Genomic DNA, 23,637 nt, shown 5'->3' on the forward strand with positions numbered 1-23,637 from the left:
ACAGTGCGAAAAGATAAGGGAGAAGGATGAGGAGACAGAGAGGTGGAATATAGGGATGAGGTAAACACATAATCGCCTGGCTATGAACTATATGGACTATATTTCTCTCCCTACACAACTTTTTTTCTCTTCTCTCCCAAATTCCACTGTCGGCCTGTCTCCCTCAACGTTAATAAGGGGTTCGGGTCATGCCAGGTGAGGTGTGCGAAATGTCCTCCACACACTCCCTCACACCACAGACGAGCGGGGAATGGAATGCAAAAGGGGGAGAAGGTGAGTAGACGTGGATAGACACGAGACAGGGAAGGAGATGTAGTGAGTTAGTCAGTCGTGTATGAAGGCGGTCGGCCTTGACAGCTTTATCAGATTTATCTCCCTTCGCCGATGACACAATGCTGCACGCATCCGCCGTTCGTACTGACTGGTAACTCACTCGTCCAAACAAACACACACACACACACACACACACACACACACACACACACACAAACACACGGTTTGACCACTTTCATTGCACTCGTTTTGAGATAAATTTATTCTAATCTCTACTTTACACCATCATGGCATCATGGCTCAACAACCCACCTATAATGAAGGGGGTTGCACTCGTATCCCTGACAACAACCGCCGAGCTCTTTGAAGACAGTTTAGCTTGTTATCCTTGGGATATATGTAGACATTGTTCTGAGGCAAGAAGATGGAAATGAACGACAAGTGACGCTGGGCATCCATATTTTAAAGGCAGAAGGTCCAGGTCGACCAGTCCTCCAACCTGAACAACCATTTATGCTGCTCGTCCCTACCCTCGGGTTTGACAGCATGGGGACCAAGCCCCCATCGCCATGGTAACAACAATAAACACATGGTAAAAGTTGCTAGACTTGGTTAGGGGTTTGGGAAAATATGACAGTTTGGGTTGAAGTACTTCCTCAAGGCTAGAGGACCTTTGTTGTCGTGGTTACAATAATGGGTTTTGTCGACCTATCTATCCATCCCAACCTCATATGGACGGAGATTGTTTTAATTTCAGAATTAAAACTAAACTATGGTATCTAACCACATCATGTCATCTCTGAGACATTTGTCTGTCTGTGCTCATTACAGGAGCTATCTTCCATAACTTCTGAGTGTTGTTAATCCTCTGTGACTGTGAACGCAGCCTCTGCCCGCCCCTGTGCTGCCAAGCAAAACACAATCACTGCTCGGCGGGAGTCCACCTACCTGTCTGCCAAGGCTCAGACACGTTTATTTCACCTGAATAGACATCGGTGCGGAGAGTCAATGAGAGCTGACAGATGAGCAAGAAGGTTGTTACTGTGTCAGCTTCGCTCACACTGGTCCATTTAAAGATATTAGCAGCTTCTCTAACTAGATAAAGAAACACAGCGAAGCAGACAAAGACAGAGAGCAGTGACACATAGTCAAATAATACTGTACATTTGTAAACTTTGAAATAAATGCCAGAATGACGCAGCAGTGAGGCAATGACGCAAGCCCTCAGTGAGTGTGCAACGGAAACCACAAACTTGATCCGAAAGACTCATCACTATCTCCGAGTTGTCCCTACCTGCCCCACCAGCACAGACCCTTCACTCCGACTCCTCAGAATAAACATGACATATCAGCACGGCCCACAGTGGGAAGTGTTGATGATGAAGTAAAGTAAGGTCAGTATCCTCCAAAGCTACAAAGCACCAGAATTCAAAACAGCGAAAAACAGAGAACCTGAACATGCAAAACCAAGCGGATGCAGGAAAAGGGAGTGAAATCAAAGTTTTGTACATTTTATTTAAAGGGCACCATGTGAAGTATTTGATCAGTTGTAGCACTAAAGAGCAAAGAGTTGCACATGTGGACACATGTATTACACTGGTGATGTGATGCACGTCCCTCCGCCGGTGTTACACCGTTACACTGATGGACAGGTTTTCGGCACACACAGGACCGACAGCTAGTGGAGCGTGAGGCAATATTCGCAGATTTTTACAAAACATGTATTGCTTGAGAATTGCTCAGAAGACACAGGAGAAACAAGGTTACCACAAAGCTTCGACAGCCAAACTACAACCCCCCCAAAAAAGAGCACCCCAACCTGCTACAATCCCATCTACCGTCCACACCAGACCACAGCCAGGCTAAAGTAGACACCCTATTGTCAGAGGCCATGTAACCTCTGTCTATCTAACGTAAAGTGTGTACAGTAGAGTTGGTCCAGCAGACTAGAAGCAGAGCGGGGACTAAATGAGACCCGGGGGAGGAAAAAAATCACCAGTGGGGACTAGGCTAGAGGTCAGAGGTTACCTCCTTCTGATTGAGCTCCAGCCAGGCGGTATAGAGTGGGAACCGCAGAGCCCCACTGGAGTCCACCAGACTCCCCCCGCCCTGGGAGAGAGACACCGTGAGAGAGAGACACACACCGCGTTAGACCAGCAGCCCACAACCAAGCCAACCAAGTGTTTGTGTCTGTGTGTGTGTGAGCTGGATGTTTGTGCATATTTAAGTGAAAGTCGCGAAAACTTAATTTGCCATGTTTTTAAGTGCAGAAAATTATGTATTAATGGCACTTATCAACATGTAAACGTGATGCAGCACTCAAATGACTTTCTCCAATGTTTCTCCACCCATCAATGCACAGTATGACAGCAGAAATATTAAGACAAACATGCACGTATCATACATATGCGTATGTGCGCCTAGCGCCTGAGGACAATAACAACATCCTTGAGAAAACATAATTCCTCTGTGCCCACTTGAAGAAAAAACACCTCCCGTGAAGACCTCACACAATAGGCTACAACTCATACACTGCCACTCTTGGACAAAGGTGTCTCTGGCAGATTTACCACCCTTTGAAATACCGGGCTGTGTGACGAGCAGGTGAAATTTACGGCAGGAAAAACACAGAGAGGATTCCTCTTGAAAGTCCAACACCAGCTTCCATGCGACGACAAGGGCAGATTCACACAAACACGAACACAAACACACACGACACATGCATTATGTCTAAAGGCTCGATGATTAGTAAAAGAGTGGTTTCCTGCCATTTAAAGGTAATGCGTGTGCTTATCTGTGCTGATAGCTTCAAATTTTTGTGGTCGGTGGAAACATACAGTGCGTCAAGAAACACAAAGAATAGCATGGCCTCTTCCTCTAAAAACACACCCTGCGGGGGAATGCCGAGTCTGGGGCTTCACCTCAAAAAATAACTACTTAACCTTTCTATAAAGGACTTGGCAGAGAAAACACACAAAACCTGCACCCGTGTCTGTGCAGAGACACATGATGGGGCAGTCTTTCATCATAACACACAAACAGGGGGTAAATCCTTCTGCACAGCTGATGAAGCGTGTGTGTGAGTGTGTGTGTGTGTATACGGCATGCGTCTGTCCCGCTCAGTCACTTAGGCCACCCAGGAAAGCTACAACACAAAGAGATAGACGACAGCGGCTCTTAGTTGCATGTATCCACTTTGTGCATGTGCGGAAGACTGTGTGTGTGTGTGTGTGTGTGTGTGTGTGTGTGTGTGTGTGTGTGTTTGTGCTTCAACAAAGAGACTAGAGAGAAAAGGAGACAGACACACATGTAGTGTGGTAGTAGCTATATATTACTGCACATGCTGAGATTTCTGTTTTAAGCCATTCCCCCTGAAGAAGACCAGTTTAATATATTAACATAAAAGCTTTTGGTGTTTGCAGTGGGTGAAAATGTTTTGGATAGTTTAGATATGTTTATTTATCATATTTAGTTATGATCTGTTTTTTGTTAATAATTGATATCTGCAGCTCAAGCTACAGCTCTGGAAACCTCACTGACTGTAGCTGTTTGAGTTAACAAAGACTTCAAAGTTGTGGGCCGTAAAACCACAACAATGAAATGAAAGACGCTGAGATGCTAAAAGGTAGAGTCGGAGAGTAGAGAGTACTTTGTCACTTCAAGTGGCCCTTTTAACATTAGCAGCTGTCATTTGGGTTTTTTATTAGTAAAAAAAATGTTGATTATAGTGACCTTCAAATCACAGTGTATAAGCCTAGAAAAGTTTAGATAGATCATTTGTTTATACCATGTATATATAAATGGAAATAGTCACCGGGTCCAAAAACTGAAGCGAATGCTGAAGTGCCTGAAGCCTGTATTCTCTCGAATCCCCCCCACTGGTTGCAAACAGAAGTCAGTTTCTATAGAAGTCTATGAGAAAATAACTCTACTCGTCACTTGATTTATCACGTCAGTAAACATTCTCCTGAGGAGTTTATGGTCCCAATCGCTAGTTTCACGAGAAAAATAGACGATACAACAAGGGATGCATCAGGGCGTGGATATCAGAGCATACAGTGTATCGTAGATCATCTTTTAAACCAAGATGGTGCTGGCCAACATATCTTGGTGTCCAATTCAACTAGTAAATACTTCCATTGATTCAAAAGTACTGAAAGTTTTTTTCCTTATTTGAGTAAACGCGTCATGTTTCTGAATTCCACTGAGTGGTTGAGTTACATCAACTTTTCCACCCGGCAGAGGTGGAATGCAAAACTATACATGTGGCATATTCAAGACGAACTTCAAGCTACGCTGTGAGGTAATTTGCATGTATGTTTAGACGATTAAAGCCCTGCCGTGTAAACAGCACCATAGTGAGAGCGATGGAGGAAAGGCAGAAGCAGAGAGAGAGAGAGAGAGAGAGAGAGAGAGAGAGAGAGAGAGTGAACTTTTGGTACTCGCTGGTGATAAGAGCCTACTAAGCCTGTCTGGGAATGCTGTTCACATACCCTGACTGTAAATATCACAGTCCACATTAGCCAGTGTTACACTATTAACATGACTAGTATCAGGGCTGTGTGCAGCTTAAGCAGCATTAGAAAAAAAATACGGCAAAACTCTCCGTGCCTGCAGTCAGGCTAAATTTGAAAGTATGGATCACATGGAAGGTAATTATAGTTTATTTATAGCTGTGTTTTGAAGTTAATGGATGATCCTTCATACAGTAAGCATGCTGTCATACTTTGTTCTTGTGCAAAGGACAGCAAACATGATTACGACTGCAGCTATTTCCTTACCGTCTTTCGTTTTCAAGGTTCCCTTGATATAATATCTAGATGACTCTGCCTGGAGCTGCAGGCACGTCATGTTTTCTGTCACCACTCTTAACGGAATCAAATGAAATAAAGACAGCTGCTAGTCCACAAAAAAATTATGAAGTATATGATCCGTGACAAATGAAATCATATATGCATTTGTACTTGAGGCATTTGTCAAATCACCACAGATTAAGAGTCTGATGTGCAACAGCCACAATAAAATTGTGATTTTAAGATTGTATATCTATTTCAAAATGCAACAAGTATGCTGAGACGATATGATGACATCAGATAAATAAAGCGTTCCTCGTGTGTTAGGCCCCATTTTATCCTGACGTAATCCTTGCAGGTGTTGTGGCAGACACATTCATGATACAACTGACTTCCTGCCCACTGTCCAGCTAAATAACAGCATTTCCTGCAACCAGAGACATCATTTCCTGCACTTAGCGCACATCAAAACCTGAGAAGAAACCTCCTGCTGCTCCAAGAATACCTTTCTCTGCGCTTCACTTGTGTGTGTGTGTGTGTGTGTGTGTGTGTGTGTGTGTGTATGTGTGCGTGTGTGTGTGTGTGTGTGTGTTTCCTGTTTAGATTTGCTGTGCTGACACAGTCAACTGTCCTTGAGACGTTACCCTGATGAATTTAAAAAATGTTTTTATCCTTCCACTTCTATTGTGTAACATTCCTAATAGTGGTATGGACATATGCATCCATTCAAACACACTCACTCACTCACACACACACACACACATACACACACACACACTCACTCGGAGTAGGTCTTTATTTGTCTGCCCCCCCCCCACACAGCTTGTTTCCAAACGACCCAGATCATTGCAACAATAGCAAGTCCACGTCTGTTGTCATGCCAACCCTCCCCCGACCTTTGACCTCTGTTTTTTAGTAGAGGCACCCTTGTTCTTCCGAAGACAGCAGCAGCGGATTTAAAAGGGGGCACCCTTACAAGCATGCACGACTTAAACCGCCTCATCATCCGACCCAATAAATCACCATCTGTGTGAGTGTGTGTGTGTGTGTGTGTGTGCGTGGGTGTTTGAGCACCGTTAAAAAGCTACCAGGTCTCATGTGGGAAGAATAACTGTGGATTAGTGTGCACCATCTCTTCATAAATCTATTTCTTACTTTTATCTCACTACTGATTTACGAAAGCATGTTTTAATTTTACAAGAATGTATTGAGTTACATCTGAATTGGTTGCTCATGAACCATTACAGGGCCATTCAATCGAAATCAATCAAATATAGAAAGTCAGAAGTGCCACAGTAGTGTATGTGTTAGTGTGTGTGATTACATCACAGTTTCAGAATTGGGATCGAGTCTCTCTGGGCTATGCGAGCATTGCTACCTACAGACAAATGTGTGTGCTCTTCAGCGTACGGCGAACTCAAGTGTGCCTACATTTGTGTCTGTACGTTCACACGTCAACACGTCTAATCTATTGTGAGAACATTATTGCTCTCTGCCGTATACATTTCCACTTATCCCTCCGGCAACTCGTGTATTGGGTTGAATTACCATCAGTCAATCGGACTGATCATTCAACGCATGAAGAAAAGATGACCCTGTGTCGGCGCTACGCTTGAGCCTCGGGCTAATTTCACAGACTGTGTCACCAGCTTTGCAAATCACTGCTCTTCATTAAGACTGATATTGGTGGAATGCACACACACCCTGTTTTACAAACTAATAACACACAAGGAGACACTCATAAACTGGTGATATACATGTGTGTCTCTTTGCGCAGGTTCTACTTGTATCAGCATGTCACAGCAGCAAAAAGGAGTAATGATCAGTAAAGCTGGATAAATATGAAAAGTAAACTGCACAGAACTGGAACGAAGCAGGAAATCAGCTCGTACCTGGAAACTAATCACTCATATCCATGGAAATCCCTACAAACATAAGAGAACCAGACAGACACACACAACAAAGACGTCTTTTGTTGGCAACAGTCTGTTTCTTGCAAAATAATATCTGTGGTAGAGCCTGGCAGTGGTGTTAAAGGATTGAGCGATCGTCTCTAGCATCATAAAGGCAGTGCTGTTGAAGAGAGGGACATACGGCCTGAATACACCTCAAACAATAGATACAGGTGTAACCCTGCAGCTAACACAGCACAGTATGGCAGCCCTGATTCATCCCATTTGATGAATACCACACTGTCAAGGCTACCGAGTATGCTATGGGCTCCGTAGCTGCAAAGAAAGAAGCAAACAGTGGGTAAAATGTGAGAGGGTGAGCATTGCAGGCAAGGATTAGGCCATAGAGTAGGGTACTCTTTTTATTTTTAAGAAGCACAGGCGGTGCAGCCTAAAATACAGTGCTGGATGCCTTGAGTCAAGCCAGGGATGCTACGGCTCCCGGCATCGCAAACATGAAGAAAGAGCCAGAAAAAGAAGGAGGGAGATGAGAGGAAAGGGGTGAAATAAAGAGAGTGATTGGTATGTGACAGCATAGCACAGCATATACATTAAAGTAAGCACATTGAGTTTGAAAGGCTATGAGGTAAGGCACATAGAGTCTCTCACATGCTCATGAGGCTAGAATCCATTCGCATCACTTAGGGAAGATGGCCGATGAGCTGCTCATTCAACTTAAGATCAGTGGATCACTTTGTCCAAGTTAGAATGCGGATAATTGTCCTATTGGCAAAGCTTCACATAAACTCACGGTTTTCATGCATTATATTGTTATTATAACTACTACCAGATCGAGAAAACAAAATAACATACAATAACCAGACACACAAGTCTAGGATGTACATGCTCAGAAGGCCAGTGTGCTCTGATTTCCTGTCTGGTTTAATGTTATAAGAACACTGCCCAGAGGCTGTGGAAGTTTGTTAGAAAATAATACCAGCAATTGACTGCACTGTAAGCCCTTCTAATATGATATTACAACTGAAGTGGTTACATGAGCTAAGTTGTGAAATAATCGCAGTCTCTTTACTGAGATTCGACCATCGTGGGAACGTCTTGGGAAAAAAACAAAACAACTGTACACACTGTGAATGAAGTAAACTAAGATGTGTTGAGGTAAAAGAGAAATCTTTTTTCTCTGTGGTTAAGATTAAGCTGCGATTGTACCATTACAAACGCATCCATAGGCTGCATAGGAAGACAATGTACCAAAGCTGTCGAGTGGGAAGTTGATGAACTTTTAACCCTTGAAGCTGAACCCGTCTCAGAGTTAGCATCAAACCTGTACGGTCCTGTTAATCTCCAAAATCAGCAGTCAAGGTCAACCGCCGTGCCAGCCTCAAAGAAAGCCACATATCACACGCTTTCACTCCCACATTATCACTGCCGACCCTTTGCACTGGCCAATTAAGATCTCAACCTTCAATATGAGCTGCACACTTTATAGAGAAAGCAATATTTCCAGCAGAAAACTCGTTTTAGCCACATCTCATTTCCAATGTGCTGAAAGGGCCGTTTAAAAAAAAGAGCCTACTGATGCAGGAGAAGCTGCGGTCGGTCGGTTGATTAAGTTCCTTACCTTGTTGTAGTAATGGAGCTGAACAGAGTGCCACTGGCCGTCGCTAACCCCGCCTGGGATGTAGGGAGACACTGTGGTCTTTGTCTCACCTGGGTGACAAGGGAAGGAGGGGAAGAAGGAGGAGGGGAAGTGATGGGAGAGAGAGACAAAGCAGGAAGCAGTGATGAGATAACGACGGATGGAGTAAGGAGGATAGAAGAGAGAAGTGAAGGGAGGGAAAAGGGAGAAAAGGTAGCAAGTGAAATAAAAACGTTCACGAAGGTGAAGGGGGGGGTGAGGGGAAAGACGAGGGGAAGAGGACCACAGCAGAAAAGTGAATATAGTGTCAGTTAAATAGTTAAGTGTAGCTGCTGTTCACATCTGGTTGTTGATAAGTTAATATTAAAAGAAAACTCCTGTCCTTACTTGACGTACGCAGATTGATTCACTAAGATACAAACACACACACACACACCGCGGTCGTAAATCAACTGGGGAAAGCCAGTGTTAGTCTGCAGTATCAATGGCTCTCAGTGAGAAGATTGTGGAGCACAATGGCACCAGATTTACGGGGGGTTTACTCTGTTTGTCAAAGGCAGGAGAAGCCTGGGCCGGAATCCGCTGCTCTGGAAATCAGTAAGCCGCAACAGCAACACTGACAAGACATGCCAGTCTCTGTATGTGAGCGTTAATAAAGTTAATAAGTGACGTCTGTTTGCTGCCTGCACATGTGAGAGGCCAAAAGAAGGCGAAGTGTGGGTTTGTAAATTATGTCCCCGCTTTGTCCATTCGCAAGTGATCCGATTCGATGATTCATGCGTTCAGCATTCGGTCGCATTTCAGATCTGAAGCGGGGCTCAAGGACTTGGCCTGGTTCCCAAACAGGCTTCACCCAACATAATCATATTGAACTGGATTCGTGCCTGTATGGTACCATGGGAAAGTAGACCGACTCTGAGAACAACAGTCGCCGGTCCAAGGAGCATTTGTTTGATCTGCAATCCAGTTTAAATAACCAGAAGGGGGGGGGGGGGGGGGGTTGAATGCGCTTAAACTATGTGTGAGTATGCACGTGTATGTGCATATTTGTGAGTGTGTACATTGAATATGCTTTAAAAACTGTTTTTAAACAAAGTCAAAGGTGGGTTTCAGCATTTGTGTGTGTTTGTGTATGTTATGGAGGTGTTTTTTGGCCATCATTTATCAGTCTGGCAGCTCCCACTCAGAGGAAGCAGCTGCTTTCAAAATAGTAACACACACCCATCCCTCTTACACACAAAAAAAGAATATACATTCAAACTCTGAACATTTGGATAAAGACACACAGACAAAAACCCACACCCATGTCAAAAGAAAGGCCGCGCTGATAAGAAGTATTTAGCGAGCTCTTTCTGAAAGTCACTTTAGATAAAGTGTGTTTACACCCGAGTCAATCTACCCGCTATGTGGCTGATATTTAACGACAATCGCCGTAAGTGGTGACCACACATGCACTGGCAGACAAACACACAATCGTGAGGCCTAACCTCCGGAGAAGGTGAGCTGAATCTGTTCGTCGATGATCTCCAGGGCGATGAAATCGTGTTTCTCATTGAATCTGCCATTGTAGAGAAGCAGAGCCTTTCTTTCTCTGGTGGAAAACCTGCAAAAACAGATTGGATTGGACGAAAAGCATGAACAACAGAAGAAGAGACTTCATTTGGCATCCGCATAACTTTGGTGGCATACAAGTCAGATCAATTTGAGTGTCCCAGGTAAAATAACGGTATGAATAAATAGCTTGGCTTTTTGTTGAATTAATTATTTATTTCTAAATTAAAACCAAAAGGCACTAATCTAAAGATTCAGATTTGTGCCAAAGATATGTTTGAGAGTCTTTCAGTTGTTTTTCTCTTTTGTAGCTCGTGTTTCCTGTCACATTACTAAGCACCTATCCAACTGAAACAGACGGGGACTGAGTGGTTAGACGCTTTGCAGATAGCTTTGGGATGAAAGGGCCGATGGAGCTCTTGAGGAAAAGTCACTTGGAAAGGAGAGGCAGGATGTGTAAAACCTGTGGGCTGCAGAGAGGAAACAGCTCCCCTGCGTGACGAACCTACCCACACACAAGAGACGGAGAAATACCTGGTGACTGAGCCAGTACCGTCCAATGTGTTTGTTCCACGAGGGTACAAAGTTCACATACCGCGCTGTTTGTGTGTGTGTTAGCAGAACAAGGTGAGGGCAGAGGAGTCAGTCGGCAGATGCCAGTGAGGCCATGAGGGCAGGAAGCCAGGATGGCCGTAGCCAAACACTGATAAGGGAAACTCATCACACAGCCTTTCCTGTTTTCACCGTCCTGCAAAACCTTTTCTCACCGTCGCTCACTCTATCAAACGTATCTCGCCTCTCTGTGTCAGAATTTTTTTTTTCCTCAAGCAGTTTCAGTTTGTTTGACAATGTGAGAGAGCACACACCCCATGAAGTGTGTGTCTTCTCTGCTCTCACATGTGTACGTTGCACGGACTGAGACACAATGGAGAAACTGTGCACACGTCTCGACACGCCCCAGTTGACACACTTTAGCAAACCGAACTATGTTTATTTGTGCAGTTGCTCACACTCCCCCAGTTGCAATTAAAGACACACACTGCTACAAGTATCACAGACGCACACAGCTGTCACAGTTTTTAGCAAGGAGCTATACGGGTGTAGCAATCCGAGGTGGGGGGGGACATAAATTGTTATCCCGATGAGATTTTTCCCAAAATTTTCTACATCTTTCCAGTACTATTTTGGTTGAGTTACTTCAATTTGGTAGCAGATAACATATAGCTTGAATGAGTAATTTATTCTAAACATAAAAGTGTAAATAATGGATTAAACAGTGCGTTTATCTGCTTTAGCATAAGTAGGGTTAGTTAAAGTATGCTTGGCTAACTAGCCTACTACTGTACTAAGTAAGCGTTAATTCCAAGGTCAACAAGCATTCCATGCAATTTTATTACATCATTTTAATTCTTATTTATGTACCTGGTTAGGGTCAGGGATAGGGTTCGTTGTTGCAGACTAAAGTGAACCGCAACCAACAACTTTTTTTTCATGACAAAATGAAGAATATTTTGGTTTCAAAATAAAAAATCCCTAAATCTTTATAACGTCAATGTAGGTACCTCTCTTTTTTCGCTTTTCCGCCACTTTTCAATATCTGCCACTGTCAGAAGAAATGGAAATACGAATCTTCAGAAAAAACAAATCACGTCGCGATCTCTTATCTGGTTGTGGCACTGCAACGCGGCCAAAACCATAGCTCCCTTTAACTGTCAGGTGTAGTCGGTTACCTTTATTTTGAATTTCATCCAAACATATTTAGAAAGGGAGCGTTTGACAGTTAGTGGTGATTAAAAAACAAAACAAGAAGAGGAGTGAAAGGAACAAAGGAAGAAAGGAGGGTTGGACGGCACTTACGCAAAAGAGACAGTGAAGTGGAACCTTTGCCGTAGGCCTCTGAAGGTGATGAAGGACTGTCCGGGGAAGCTGCGGGTGGTCATCTCACAGTAGGGCTTCTCGTACTCCCCCTGTGGACACTGGCACATAAAACCACCCGCCAGCCGGTTGACGCACTTGCCTCCGTTCTTGCACACGCCCGGCACACAGCGGCCCGATGATGCGTTCAGCTCGCAGTGTTCGCCTATGGGAAAAATAACAGAGGAGGAATCACTCCAACACTTTTTTTCTGAGGTGTGCTTACAACTGTAAGTTATTGTGGTTGACGCCTGCCTAGGTTTTAACCAGGTGACATATTCCAACCTTCTGTATATACCGATTTCACATCAAATTAAGTTCTTTTGACGAGGTGCATTTGATTTTCAATCAAGCACAATTGAACCCCTAACTTTTCCTATTGAGCCTGCAGAATAAAAACAGCGTCAGTGTTGTGTTGTTAAGGCCCCTTTTAAAATACTCCAAAAAAGCCTCTCTCTCTAAACATTAGCAGCAACTACAAAGACCTGTTTATATGTCTTCTCTGGGAAGTGCAGGTCTAAGCCAAAAATAACTTGGCCATGTTTGGAGAGAAGAGAGTGGATTGGAGATAAGGAAGAGTACGGAGAGGGAAAAGGGAGTGATACGGGCCAACAACTTAAGACATAAAGACAGAAAGAAAGAAAGAAAGGGACGTGACATACCAGTCCAATCCATGGCTCGAACTCAAGCTGATATGTTAAACCATAGAAAGATCAAATAAAAGCTGATTTATGAAGTTTAAGACAACATCCAGTCTTGACCCTAATACAGTTAATACACTGCGTTCCTACAATTATCTCAGATTGCATGCAGAGATTCCCTAGTTGTGGACCCACTTTCCCTGAACCACCTCAAGATCTTCTTTAACTAGTCGTGTCCAATAGAATTACGTTGATGTGAACTTGAAGTTTACAACCAAACCTGGACAAAGGCAGGTGATCGTCCATTAGTGCTGTGATGTGCATCAACGACTGGAGCAACTGATGTTGGAGAAAATATACAGTTTTTAAAGGGAAATTGTCCAAATATGACTGATGATACAACGGAGAAAAAAAAATTTGAATATACATTGGTCCTTTATTCGGATAGTCATTGTCACTGGCCAACTTAGAGGCTGTGTGTTTGTATCAATCTTTCTAAATATTATATAATCAAATTCAGTTACATACCACAGTGGCGGTCATCATGGGAAATTCCTCCTAAATGACCATGTGGCTCTAGCTTTGGCCTAAACCGGTGAGTTCCCTGCCTCTGCTACTTTAAATTCCTCCACTAATACACCAGGAGACAACTTTCTGACTGTAATATTATTTTCTAATAGGTTTCTCTATGTCCCATGCGGTGCTGTGTGTCAACTTGCTGTCTAGAAAAAAATCTCTCCAGCCAGGACACACACACACACACACAACCCTAACACCACCGCCTGGAACCAGCTAATGGCCCTTCTCTCCTCGGCATAATCCTTTTTTTTTCGAGGGAGAATTATAAGGATCTGTTTCCCTGTAATGTAGGAAACCCAAGGAGGACAGAGCAGGCCCCCTCCTGCTGTCATCGGCGCTATAATGGCCCCTGATGGGCCCTGGCTATCTGAGTTGAACTGTGACCTTCAAAGCGGAGACACCGAGACCTAGGTAAGGGGAAATATGATGGGTGAGTGGAGAAGATGGACATGGGGAGAAGGAGACGAAGGCGCGAGAGGGCCAGTGAGTGACAAAGGCAGCTATAATCAGGTAATTACATCAGATAAGACGGAGGAAGAGAAGGGGAGCAGCGGTAGAGTGTTGGTGGAGACAGAGGGAGAGGAGGGATGAAGGCTGTCAGAGGCCATCTAGACTCTATTAGGGAGAGACAGAGGAGCGGAGACAGTCAGTCAGGTATCAGATGATCGGGGGGGAAGTTGTGAGAGGAAGATCACTGAGATGGGGAAATATTTCGGAAAATGATTTCAATGGAAACGATGAAGGCCCCGGAGTCTTCCCATGGCACATCTAATGAGTGCAGTCACTTTTACTTACAGCTTTCAGGCAGAGAAAGTAACTATTTGTAATTTCATATTACAAACAGGTTTTTTTCATTTGACATCAAAAATAATGAGAATATTGCTAAGTTATAGTTAGATTTAACTGTATCATGATTGTTTTTAAGTTTTAAAATGTTCTGAAAGTAAATGTGGTTTTGGTTAATGGATTAACTGATATTTGAGACGGATCTGGTTTGGCCAGTATCGTCAGCATTCCGCACACACCTGTTCAGCAATAAATCTACTGTATTGTATGTGTGTCGGTGACTGCAGGTGGCTATACCTTCAGTAATACAAAGCATGTTTCACCTCCCACACTGGGGTCGACCTCAAGCTACAACAATAGGTGGTGGGACCTCTTACAACCTGTCGGTTTGGTCGTTTTGTAAAAGCCATTAAAGCCATTGTCAGACACAAGAGAAAACATTGTACGTATATATAAAAGACTTTCGTAGCGACAGGTTAAGAACTTTATTTTCTAATATTTACTATACTTCAAAAAATAAATGTAAAAACAGAGGTATCAAGAGTTATAATTTGGTTTCTTATTATTTGGAAAATTTGGCAAATTTAGTAAATTGTTTTCTGCAATTGCAGAGAAATTGAGGGCTATACCCAGGCAATAAACCACAGTAATCCCATTTTGCCAACTCACCGGTGAAGTCTTCCAGGCACTCGCAGGTGTATCCTCCCTCCCGGCTGCGGCACCTGCCGTTGTTCTTGCACGGTCCAGTGTAGCACAGGTCGATCTCGGTCTCGCAGTAGTCCCCGGTGAAGCCGAGCGGACAGCGGCAGCGCAGCCCGTTGATGGGGTGGATGGGCCGAAATAAAACCGTCTCGGAGGCGATGAAGGGAGGGGAGCTGTCGAACTTCAGCACCGATACACACTTCATGTAGTTCTCGCAGGGCTCGCGGAGGCAGATGTTGTCGTCAAACGGCAACACCTGGAGAGAAGAAGACATTTTGGCCCCATTAATAGATCTGGTTTTGGATTTCTTTCAGGATAATTTTATTGTTTTGTGCTCATGGGAATGTGCAAATGTGTTTATGTATACCTCCTGAGATGATATCAGCCTGAGCAGAGTCCTGTTGAGGTAGATCTGCTCCTGCAGCTCCTCAGAAGGGAAGAAGGTCCCTTTACCCGGGGCACCTCCAGGCTGCATGGCCGAGAAGGTCACGTTGAGGATGGCGCCTTGCACGTCAGTGTCATTTTGGATGTTGAACACAAACACCGACTCCCGCTTGGTGGAGAGCACAGCCGCTACGCCCTCCAGGAAGAGGCTGAGCAGGGGAGAGAGGAAGCGCTCCTGGGACATGTTCTCCAGACGCACAGTGATGCTGTTGGTCAGCATGTCATCGGTGATGATGTTGACGCGCAGCGTGCAGAGGGCCACAACGCGATGGAGACCATCTGGGAGAAAGAGAGTAAATATTTCACTGTTATATACTTTTACTTATTGCTAGATCCAAAAGGCAGCGAAGACTAACAAGACAACAGATAACACAGTATACTAAACAGTTCAGACTGATGCAGATGCACAAAGACAGGTGAAGTGTTGTTGCAAATGAGGCCAGGTTTCATTAGAAAGAAACCAGTTAAAATATGATTTCATGAAGAGCAGAAAGACGCTCACATGTAACGTTGAATATAACTGGAAGTCATTTTCAAGCCTGAACAGGGCTTACTATTGAATGTGCGCAAAATACTTGCACAACCCATATAGGTTAGACCCGATTCTATCTCTTCTTACCACTCCGTGCTCTCTGCTGTGCAGCTTAACAACTTTTGTTTGCTGTGTAACACTTTTTCTACCCGAGTAAATTAAATAGTTGGCAGTCTGTGCAAATTCAGTGTGATTCCTGCCCCGGCTGGGAGTAATTGGATCAGTCTAGGATTTCTGCCCCAGGGGAGGGTTGGGTCTGCTCTTATACCTACTTCTGGCACAACTGTACGCTCCGGTGCCTATGGAGGGAAACAGAAGGCTATAGGCTGCCGAGTGCACGGGCTGGGTGAAATACAGCTGACAACAGGTGGTGAGGCCAGATGAAATTGGCAGGGGTTATAATACTGTTCAAGCGGGGCAGGGGAGATGGGTCAGATTGCACAGCTTTGCATGCACCACACCGAGTGCTTGAGTGTGTGGTATGTCAGTGTGTGTAAGTTCAGGGGTGAAAGAGTCACGGTGAGGTTCGGCCACAGGTGCCCTGTCACTCGCATGATATGGATGGGGTCATTTCTCAGGACCTTACACTCTCCCCGCACAAACACAGATGCACTGTCAATCAGAGCAGGGTGTGGACAGGCCCCACTCGTCAGGCTGGCCTCATGCAAACCGCAAACCAAGACTGGAGGTCAACTCCAACGGCATCGGGATGAATGACCCACAGAGGGAGGGAACATGAGTGAAGCCACGCTATATGGCCATAGGGACGTACTGCAAATGAAGGTGGGTTGTACCAAGAGTGGACAAAAAAGCAAAACATACAAATTCAGACGCACACTAACAAGTCACTCTGCAGGACAGTGATATTAAGCAGCAGCTGTGGTGTGTTCTGCTGCTGTAATGTGCTGGAATGGAGGATTCCATTAATCACACTACTAACAGACAGAGTATCTGCTGGCTACTGACTCACCCTCTGTGTCAAGAAAATAGCGGCTTACCAATACAAAATATCCCGCACGGACAGTAAGTTATAAAAGCTTTACTGTAGATTAAATTATGATTTAGAGATTAAAACTGCTTTGATGGCTTGTGCTTGTCTTTTTCGCCTCCTCATTCCACACCCAAATGGAAAAAGCAATGCTCATTGTACAGCTTTTCCACATTCCTCATCTATTCTACAGGCCAAGCTCCTTGACTAAGTAAACTACAGCAGATTAGGGCTCGGATACAGTCAGTGCTGTTAAGAATTACAGTGTTGCCTCCCACAGTGGGTGGGATCCGCGTCGCTGGGGCAGTCTGAGTGGCAGAGGGGCGGTGGGGGACCCATGGATGTGAAAGATCAAGAAGTGCAGTGACACCACAGAGCGCTGTAGGTGACCATGCACTGGATCCAAAAATGATGGAGCATGACGGAAATGATCACCCAGTCATGGAAAGACGTTAAGTGAGGATTAATGAGGCAAGCAAACAAAGGGGCAGCGATGATAAAAATCTCATTGAGATCGCACTGGCTATGCATTCATGTGTGTGACTTGTCATCTTGTACGTACTGCAAGACGAGGGCAGTATCTGTCACCCGAAAAATGACTCTCTGACCACAATGATTAACCTTACACTTTTACACCACAGTTGCTTGTTTCATTACACTTTCCAGAGGCAACCCCAACGTAAAGCTATTAATAGAGCCCACCAGCTGCTAGCACGGGATCACACACACACACACACACATGTAGAGAGGATGGGTTGAACCGTGGAAAGGGTGTGTCACAGACAGACGCCATGGAAAGAAGCAATCTCTGTCTGTGAACATGGCATCACACACACACACACACACACACACACACACACACACACACACACACACAGGCAAACAAAAGCGGATGGGCACCAACGGACACACAGGTTTAAAAAGACGTATTACTACTGACAGTGTTTCATAAATCGCCATGCAAGTAAAAACATAAGGTGGGGGCATCAAAGCCTCTGTATAATCTGAACACTTTAAAAGTACCGTGGGTAAATCATTAACCTACGACACACATTCCCTTATCTCTATTGCTTGGCACATACAGTATCTGCACTGTTGGTTTAACACATTTACAATCATTACAACACATTTTCAGATCTTGTTATTGTACTTTTACAGGCGTACAGCGCTAATAAATGTGTATCCATATAAATTGATATTGCATGATTGAACACATTAATTGGAATCTGATAGTTGCGGTTGGGACATGTTGCACTGTGGATGGATTTGGACTGACAAACAATGGGGTGTATTAATGGGCCACACAGTTGGATGCATGCAGCGTGGCTGCTGAGGGCAGCAGAGGTGATAAGGGGCCATTAATGAGCTGTGAAGCAAGTCGCACAAATGACACGCTCGTGTTTGTGTACGAGCGACAAATGACCACACACACATTCAGACGCACAAAAAACAAATGCATTTGTCTGTCAGCTGTCTGTATGCTTCCCTGACAGTTCGCTTTATCCATCTCACACACACACACACACACACACACACACACACACACACACATTCCAGCCAGCTGTCACTATGAGCAACAAGCGCGCACATCTTTTAACAGTACACACAAATATGTATGTACACTAATGCACACTAAAGTCTATGAGGTTTTACATATGTTTATAATTAATTTCCATATACCAGACGTTTGCTAAATTCACTTGCATGAATGTGTACAGAGACACAGTCGACTTCAACTCTGGTGGCCGCCCCCTCCTCCCATACTCCGAGGTGTAAAATCAACAATAGTGTTTGGTCAGTTACTGACAGGGAGGGTCGGTAAAACAACAGCAGACCAACGTGACATCTGTAGCAACGGCAGGTTTCACAGTCACACAAGTGTCGAGCCCACCACAGAGACACACTTCACCCCTTCTGTTTTTTTACACGCAAAGACCATTTTTGCCCCCACTTACCCCCGGGCTGTTCTCAAAGATGATGAGCTTTCCTTTCATTCATCTTTTCTTTTTATCAACCCATCCTATATTTTCACCCTGTATTATTTCTATGCTGTTCAAGGTATCTTCCAAAAAAAAACTACCTCCAACAGTTTTCCTTGTGAAAATACCTAAATAAGACCTCTGCTCTTCCTCGCCTCATCAGGGAGCAGTCAAGATCAGCCGATGGAGTAACATCCATCCTGCTGACATTTATCACAACTAATAAGAAAAGCAAATGAAAGCTTAAAATGTTACAACCTCAAGTGGAGGCCTGCCTTTAGTAAAGCAGGAAGCCTGCACAACAAGGCCTAGTAAAAAAGGGAAAATCTGCCATTTTTTCACCCCGCAACGCCTTTTACAGCTCAGTTAAAATGTTTAACAGGCGAGCAGCCAATTAAAAAACTCCTGTCAAAATCCCAGACAGTAAAAGACTAACGTTCTCCCTCTTTTCCTCCCTGTCTTTTCTTCCTCTCCTCCTCCTCCCCTATCCCTGCCTCCGCTATAGAAGGAAAAAAGGTTTCAAATATTTGAATCAATACAATGCCTGTAACATGAGTGGCCAATCCCCGGTTAGACATTCAACTGTAAACCACTCCTTATTGGACACACCTGAACACATCTGGCCAATCATGGAGGGCAAAAAAAACACACACACACACACACACACACACACACACTCTTTCACCTTCTCTCCCCCTGTATTTTCCTCTCTCGTACCAACATTCATTAATACATCTCATGGAAAGGGAGAGCAGGCCAAAACAGCCACATTTAAGTTTCCCACAAGTCGTCGTCCCCCCCCAACATCATGTCAAGTCTCATCTCCTTTTCTCTCTTCCATTTTCTCCCATGGCCACCAGCGCCAACCTCAGATCACGTATCAGCAGCCTGCAGACACACCGACTGACATCCTGTGCTCTGAAAGCGGAGGGAAATCACCCCTCAAAAAAGAAAATAACACTGGGGTGAATGCATCAAAGCACCATCAATCAGAAAACACTTAAAAAAAAGCCAGCTCTGTAGATATACAAGATATGAACGGAAAATGGAGATTATCGCGGGAAACGAGAGAGGAACGTCTCGGAGACAGGAGGGCAGACAACTCCAGCATGAGGATGGTAAAGGAGGAACACAGGAACAAACATGAATCAGAGGATTTGGCTAGAAATGTTTCTATGAAGTAAATATCCCCCTTTGCTTCTGCAAGGTTCTTCAATTTACCTCCAAATTAAATGACCAGCCTAATGAGCGGGGAACTGCTTATATTCTGTTGTTGAAGTCTTAATAACTTGATCTATGTATTCAGACAAATATTGAGAAATGTGATGACCATAACCAGCACTCGAGGCTGCCATCAAAACCTACTTACACATTGTCGCGCTTGCTAAATTCGCTTATTTTTCAAGGTAAATACCAAAAAGTCAACAAACTGTAGTTCTGCTTCCTACCTATAGGTACAGGTAGGATATACGGAGCAGGTATTATTTTTATTATAAATATCACCAAAGCTATTACAGTAAAAAAGACAGTTCTAATGGAATAATTGTCGTTTATGCATGAATAGACTGCTGAGCCCATCATTGAACTCATCTTCATCCTCCGGGTCTGGAGTAAAACATTCCTTTATGAGTTTAAAAAAAACACTCACTTTCTTCGGTATTATATAAGAACAGCTCAGAATTACACTGTTTCACATATCCCCCATCATAAAGTGTTTGTTTTAATCGTTCATTCTCAACGCCGACGCCGTGGTGATTTCAAACGCAAACAAAAGCCTAACCGAGAGTAGATGATTAACCGCAGGAATGCCAGAGGCAGCAGGTTAACAGATACAGGCCTCCGAGAGATTTATGTGTTCTGAGTAAAGAAATGCATGAGATCCAGACTCCTGCTGTATTTTATTTCAGGATTTTTTTTTTCCACATACATCAAAGGGTTGCAATCTGACAATAAGATTTCTGCCGGTGTAACGAAGCCAAAAGCACAATCACAGCCAACAACGTCTTTGCTTCGCCGCGATCGCGGCTTTACACGAGAATTGACAGAGCCGCGATTCTAACTCTACAGCCACTGTCAGCTCACACTCAGCATTGGAGAGCTTCTATCCGCCGTCACTCATCTGCCCGTGTGTGTGTGTGTGAGTGTGTGTTCGCTCATATCTGGAAGCACTCAAAGAAAGAAAAAAAACAACCCTCTCATCTCCTTCCACAAGCTGTCGGCCATATTTTTCTCAGGTATGCCCATCTGTCCGTCTGATCAAAGTGCTGAGGACAGAGAGAGGCTTCGCGCTGAACACACACACACACACACACACACACACGCACACACACAATGACACATGCAGATAAAGCTGACGGACATGCCACTGGGCTGTTAGACACAGGGTGATATCTCGGAAAAGGGAGGTGAAGCTGTGGACGGAAAGGTTTGGAGGCGAAGTGAGTGATATACTGTATGTTATTTAATATGCAGCATGAGTGAGAAAGAGGGAATAAAAGCAGCCGTAAAGAATCGGGGGGAGACCGTGTGTACGTGTGTGACAAATTGTGTATTTCACGTGCGTTCTAATGCAGGATTGATTAATTGTAGCTTGCAGATTTGCAAATCGGGCGTGCGTGTATGACCGTATATCATCACACATACATATAAAGACACAGCTGTTTCAGTCCACTTTCCTCCCAGCCTTCCTAAAGACCTTCCCTCCACCTCTTCTTCCCTTTGGCTCTTCGTCCTCCTCACTCCTCACTGCGGTGGCCACACTCATGGCAAAAAGTGGCGACAGGCTCAAAAAAAAAAAAAGGCGCTCCATTCACCCCTGGGGTGAGCGGTAGAGGAGAGGAGGAGTGTGGGCGAGGTTTTGGGTGTTCTGTGGGTGTGCTTCAGTTGTCAAGAGGAATAACATCGCGACTACAGTGGGAGGAGAACAGGTGGGATTACACGCGGACGCGCTGACTCAACCAGGATCACCGACTGAAGAAATCAAACAGCCCTTTGAAATGAACAGGTGGGACGAAACTGCTTCAGTGGCAAAAGACCAACCAGTTCGTCTGTATTCCTTTTTTTTAATACCAAAACAAGCCTATCGAATGCTCCATGGGCAAATTCATGAAGGAGATTCCGAGTCAAGTGAGCAATAAGATACATGATTGGCGGTGCTTTTCTTCCCTTACACATCACCATGAACCCTTTCTCCAAAGCATTTGGTACTGTGGCCGGCATTATCTTTGAAAACGCATAACCATGATGTCAAATGCAGCACATTTGAGGAATCAGCATTTTAGGACTAGCTCATTGTAAATTACACCTTGGGATTCATACGCAGCCGTAAATTCTGCTGTGCATTCAAAAGCTTTGGGCAGCACATGACCACCCAATCACAGTGAAGCCCAGTGAAGGTGTTGCACTTGTATCGCACACGGCTGTAATGTATAAATATGGCAGATTGTTGGTTTTTTTGTCGCCCACAAATTCTCTCATATGCATCAAAAACCTGTCAACAAAGTAAACATCCACACACTGTCACGTCACACTTTTAAACCTTTGACTTGGCACACGAGGGAGGTCAGAAGCTCGCGCCGCCGTATGAACTTCTCCTCCACCTCTGCCTTTAGGCAGAATTGGACTTTCACGAGCCCGTTCCACAAGTGCCCTCGGTGGCTGTACTTAAGCAGAGCACTCAGGGGCATCAAGTGCCAGGCCAAGAACCGACCCGGCTAGAATATCTATGTCCCATTTAGGATCCCTGGGAGAGACGGGTGAGAAGAATAGAGGCACTGTTCCTTCCCAGACAATGCTGAACGAGCCCGGATGAGGAGGCCAGACAATGCCAAACGAGCCCAAAATGAACGCCTGGCTTGTTTTAGTGCCCGTGGGCCAGCCGGTGTTCGAGCACTTGTTAGCTCATCGCCCGCTAGACTATCGCCGGAGAAGGTAATTAATCACGGTGGTCGTAGAGGTAGAGAGGCCTCTATCGGCGAGGTGCAGATGTAGACTAGAGATTGAAAGCGGAGAGGGAGAAAAGGGGAACCGAGGGCTCGTTGTTGTGACATGGTTTTCTGATGATACAATCAGCAGCTGGTAGTGTACATCACATTCTGTGTGTTTAACACGTTGGAGAAGACACCCTCGGGACAGGGGCAGATGGGAAGACAGGGAGTGAGACGGACCCCCCCCCCGCACTGAGGTAAACGGGATTATGCCGTCCAACCTGAGTAAACATTGTCCCCTAAATTAGGAGTGTCAATTGCAAACATTTCGTAACATAACATCAGGAGTACTGGGCCTAGAGAGAAAGCACAGGCACGCCTATCAAGCACCATTAGCTTTCTAAATATGGAGGCAATCAGATGCACTATCAAATCTCTGATTTTAGACCGACATGTTAAAACCACTTAGCTCTTCCACCCCAGCACTCAGGGATCTCGGTCTTTTAGCTGTGTCAGCCCTCTCTCTCCCTCTCTCCCTCCTCATGTCTGTCATCCTCTCTCCTGGGCCGACTAATCAAGTTAAAGCCCTCCACTTGCTTTTATTAAAGGTTCAAAGGTCACCGCTTCAAGGTGTTGTCTGGCTCGGTTTTTTAACAGACAACGTGATGGCAAAAAAAACAAAAAAAAGAAGAAGAAGAAGAAAAACCTTTGGGCAACAACGTGTACCAGGATTTGCCCCCACACAGTCTGAGGGTAAATTAATGAGACAGAAAAATTATCCGGGAACAGCTCCTCTGTTTTTGTTTGACAACTGAGAGACAGTTTAATTGAAGATTTCTTTTGCGAAACATAATTTAACCGCCACGTTTATTGGGTCATTCAGTATCTCCTTCAAAGATGTAGCGGTAAAGGTGTCATCCTGTTTCACCCAAAAGTCATTCAACCGATACCACGGTTTGCTTTGAGCGCTATATGTAATT

At 44.5% G+C, this 23,637-nt stretch overlaps 1 protein-coding gene across 4 annotated transcripts in view; it reads right to left on the reverse strand.

The window, feature by feature from the left end:
- celsr1a (cadherin EGF LAG seven-pass G-type receptor 1a) overlaps window positions 1–23,637 on the reverse strand; it is a 79,654-nt gene that overhangs the window by 31,207 nt on the left and 24,810 nt on the right. For 3 of the 4 annotated variants that reach the window (XM_047336326.1, XM_047336324.1, XM_047336325.1), the window contains exons 2-7: window positions 15,156–15,511; window positions 14,756–15,044; window positions 12,024–12,246; window positions 10,103–10,218; window positions 8,598–8,686; window positions 2,302–2,382 (exon numbers count right to left, since the gene is read on the reverse strand). In XM_047336326.1, coding sequence (XP_047192282.1) covers window positions 2,302–2,382; window positions 8,598–8,686; window positions 10,103–10,218; window positions 12,024–12,246; window positions 14,756–15,044; window positions 15,156–15,511 — 1,154 coding nt within the window. The remainder of the gene's footprint in view (window positions 1–2,301; window positions 2,383–8,597; window positions 8,687–10,102; window positions 10,219–12,023; window positions 12,247–14,755; window positions 15,045–15,155; window positions 15,512–23,637) is intronic. The other variant, XM_035611850.2, reaches the window with a different exon arrangement.

The sequence above is a fragment of the Scophthalmus maximus genome, chromosome 12 (genome assembly GCF_022379125.1).
Source record: "Scophthalmus maximus strain ysfricsl-2021 chromosome 12, ASM2237912v1, whole genome shotgun sequence".
NCBI lineage: Eukaryota > Metazoa > Chordata > Actinopteri > Pleuronectiformes > Scophthalmidae > Scophthalmus > Scophthalmus maximus.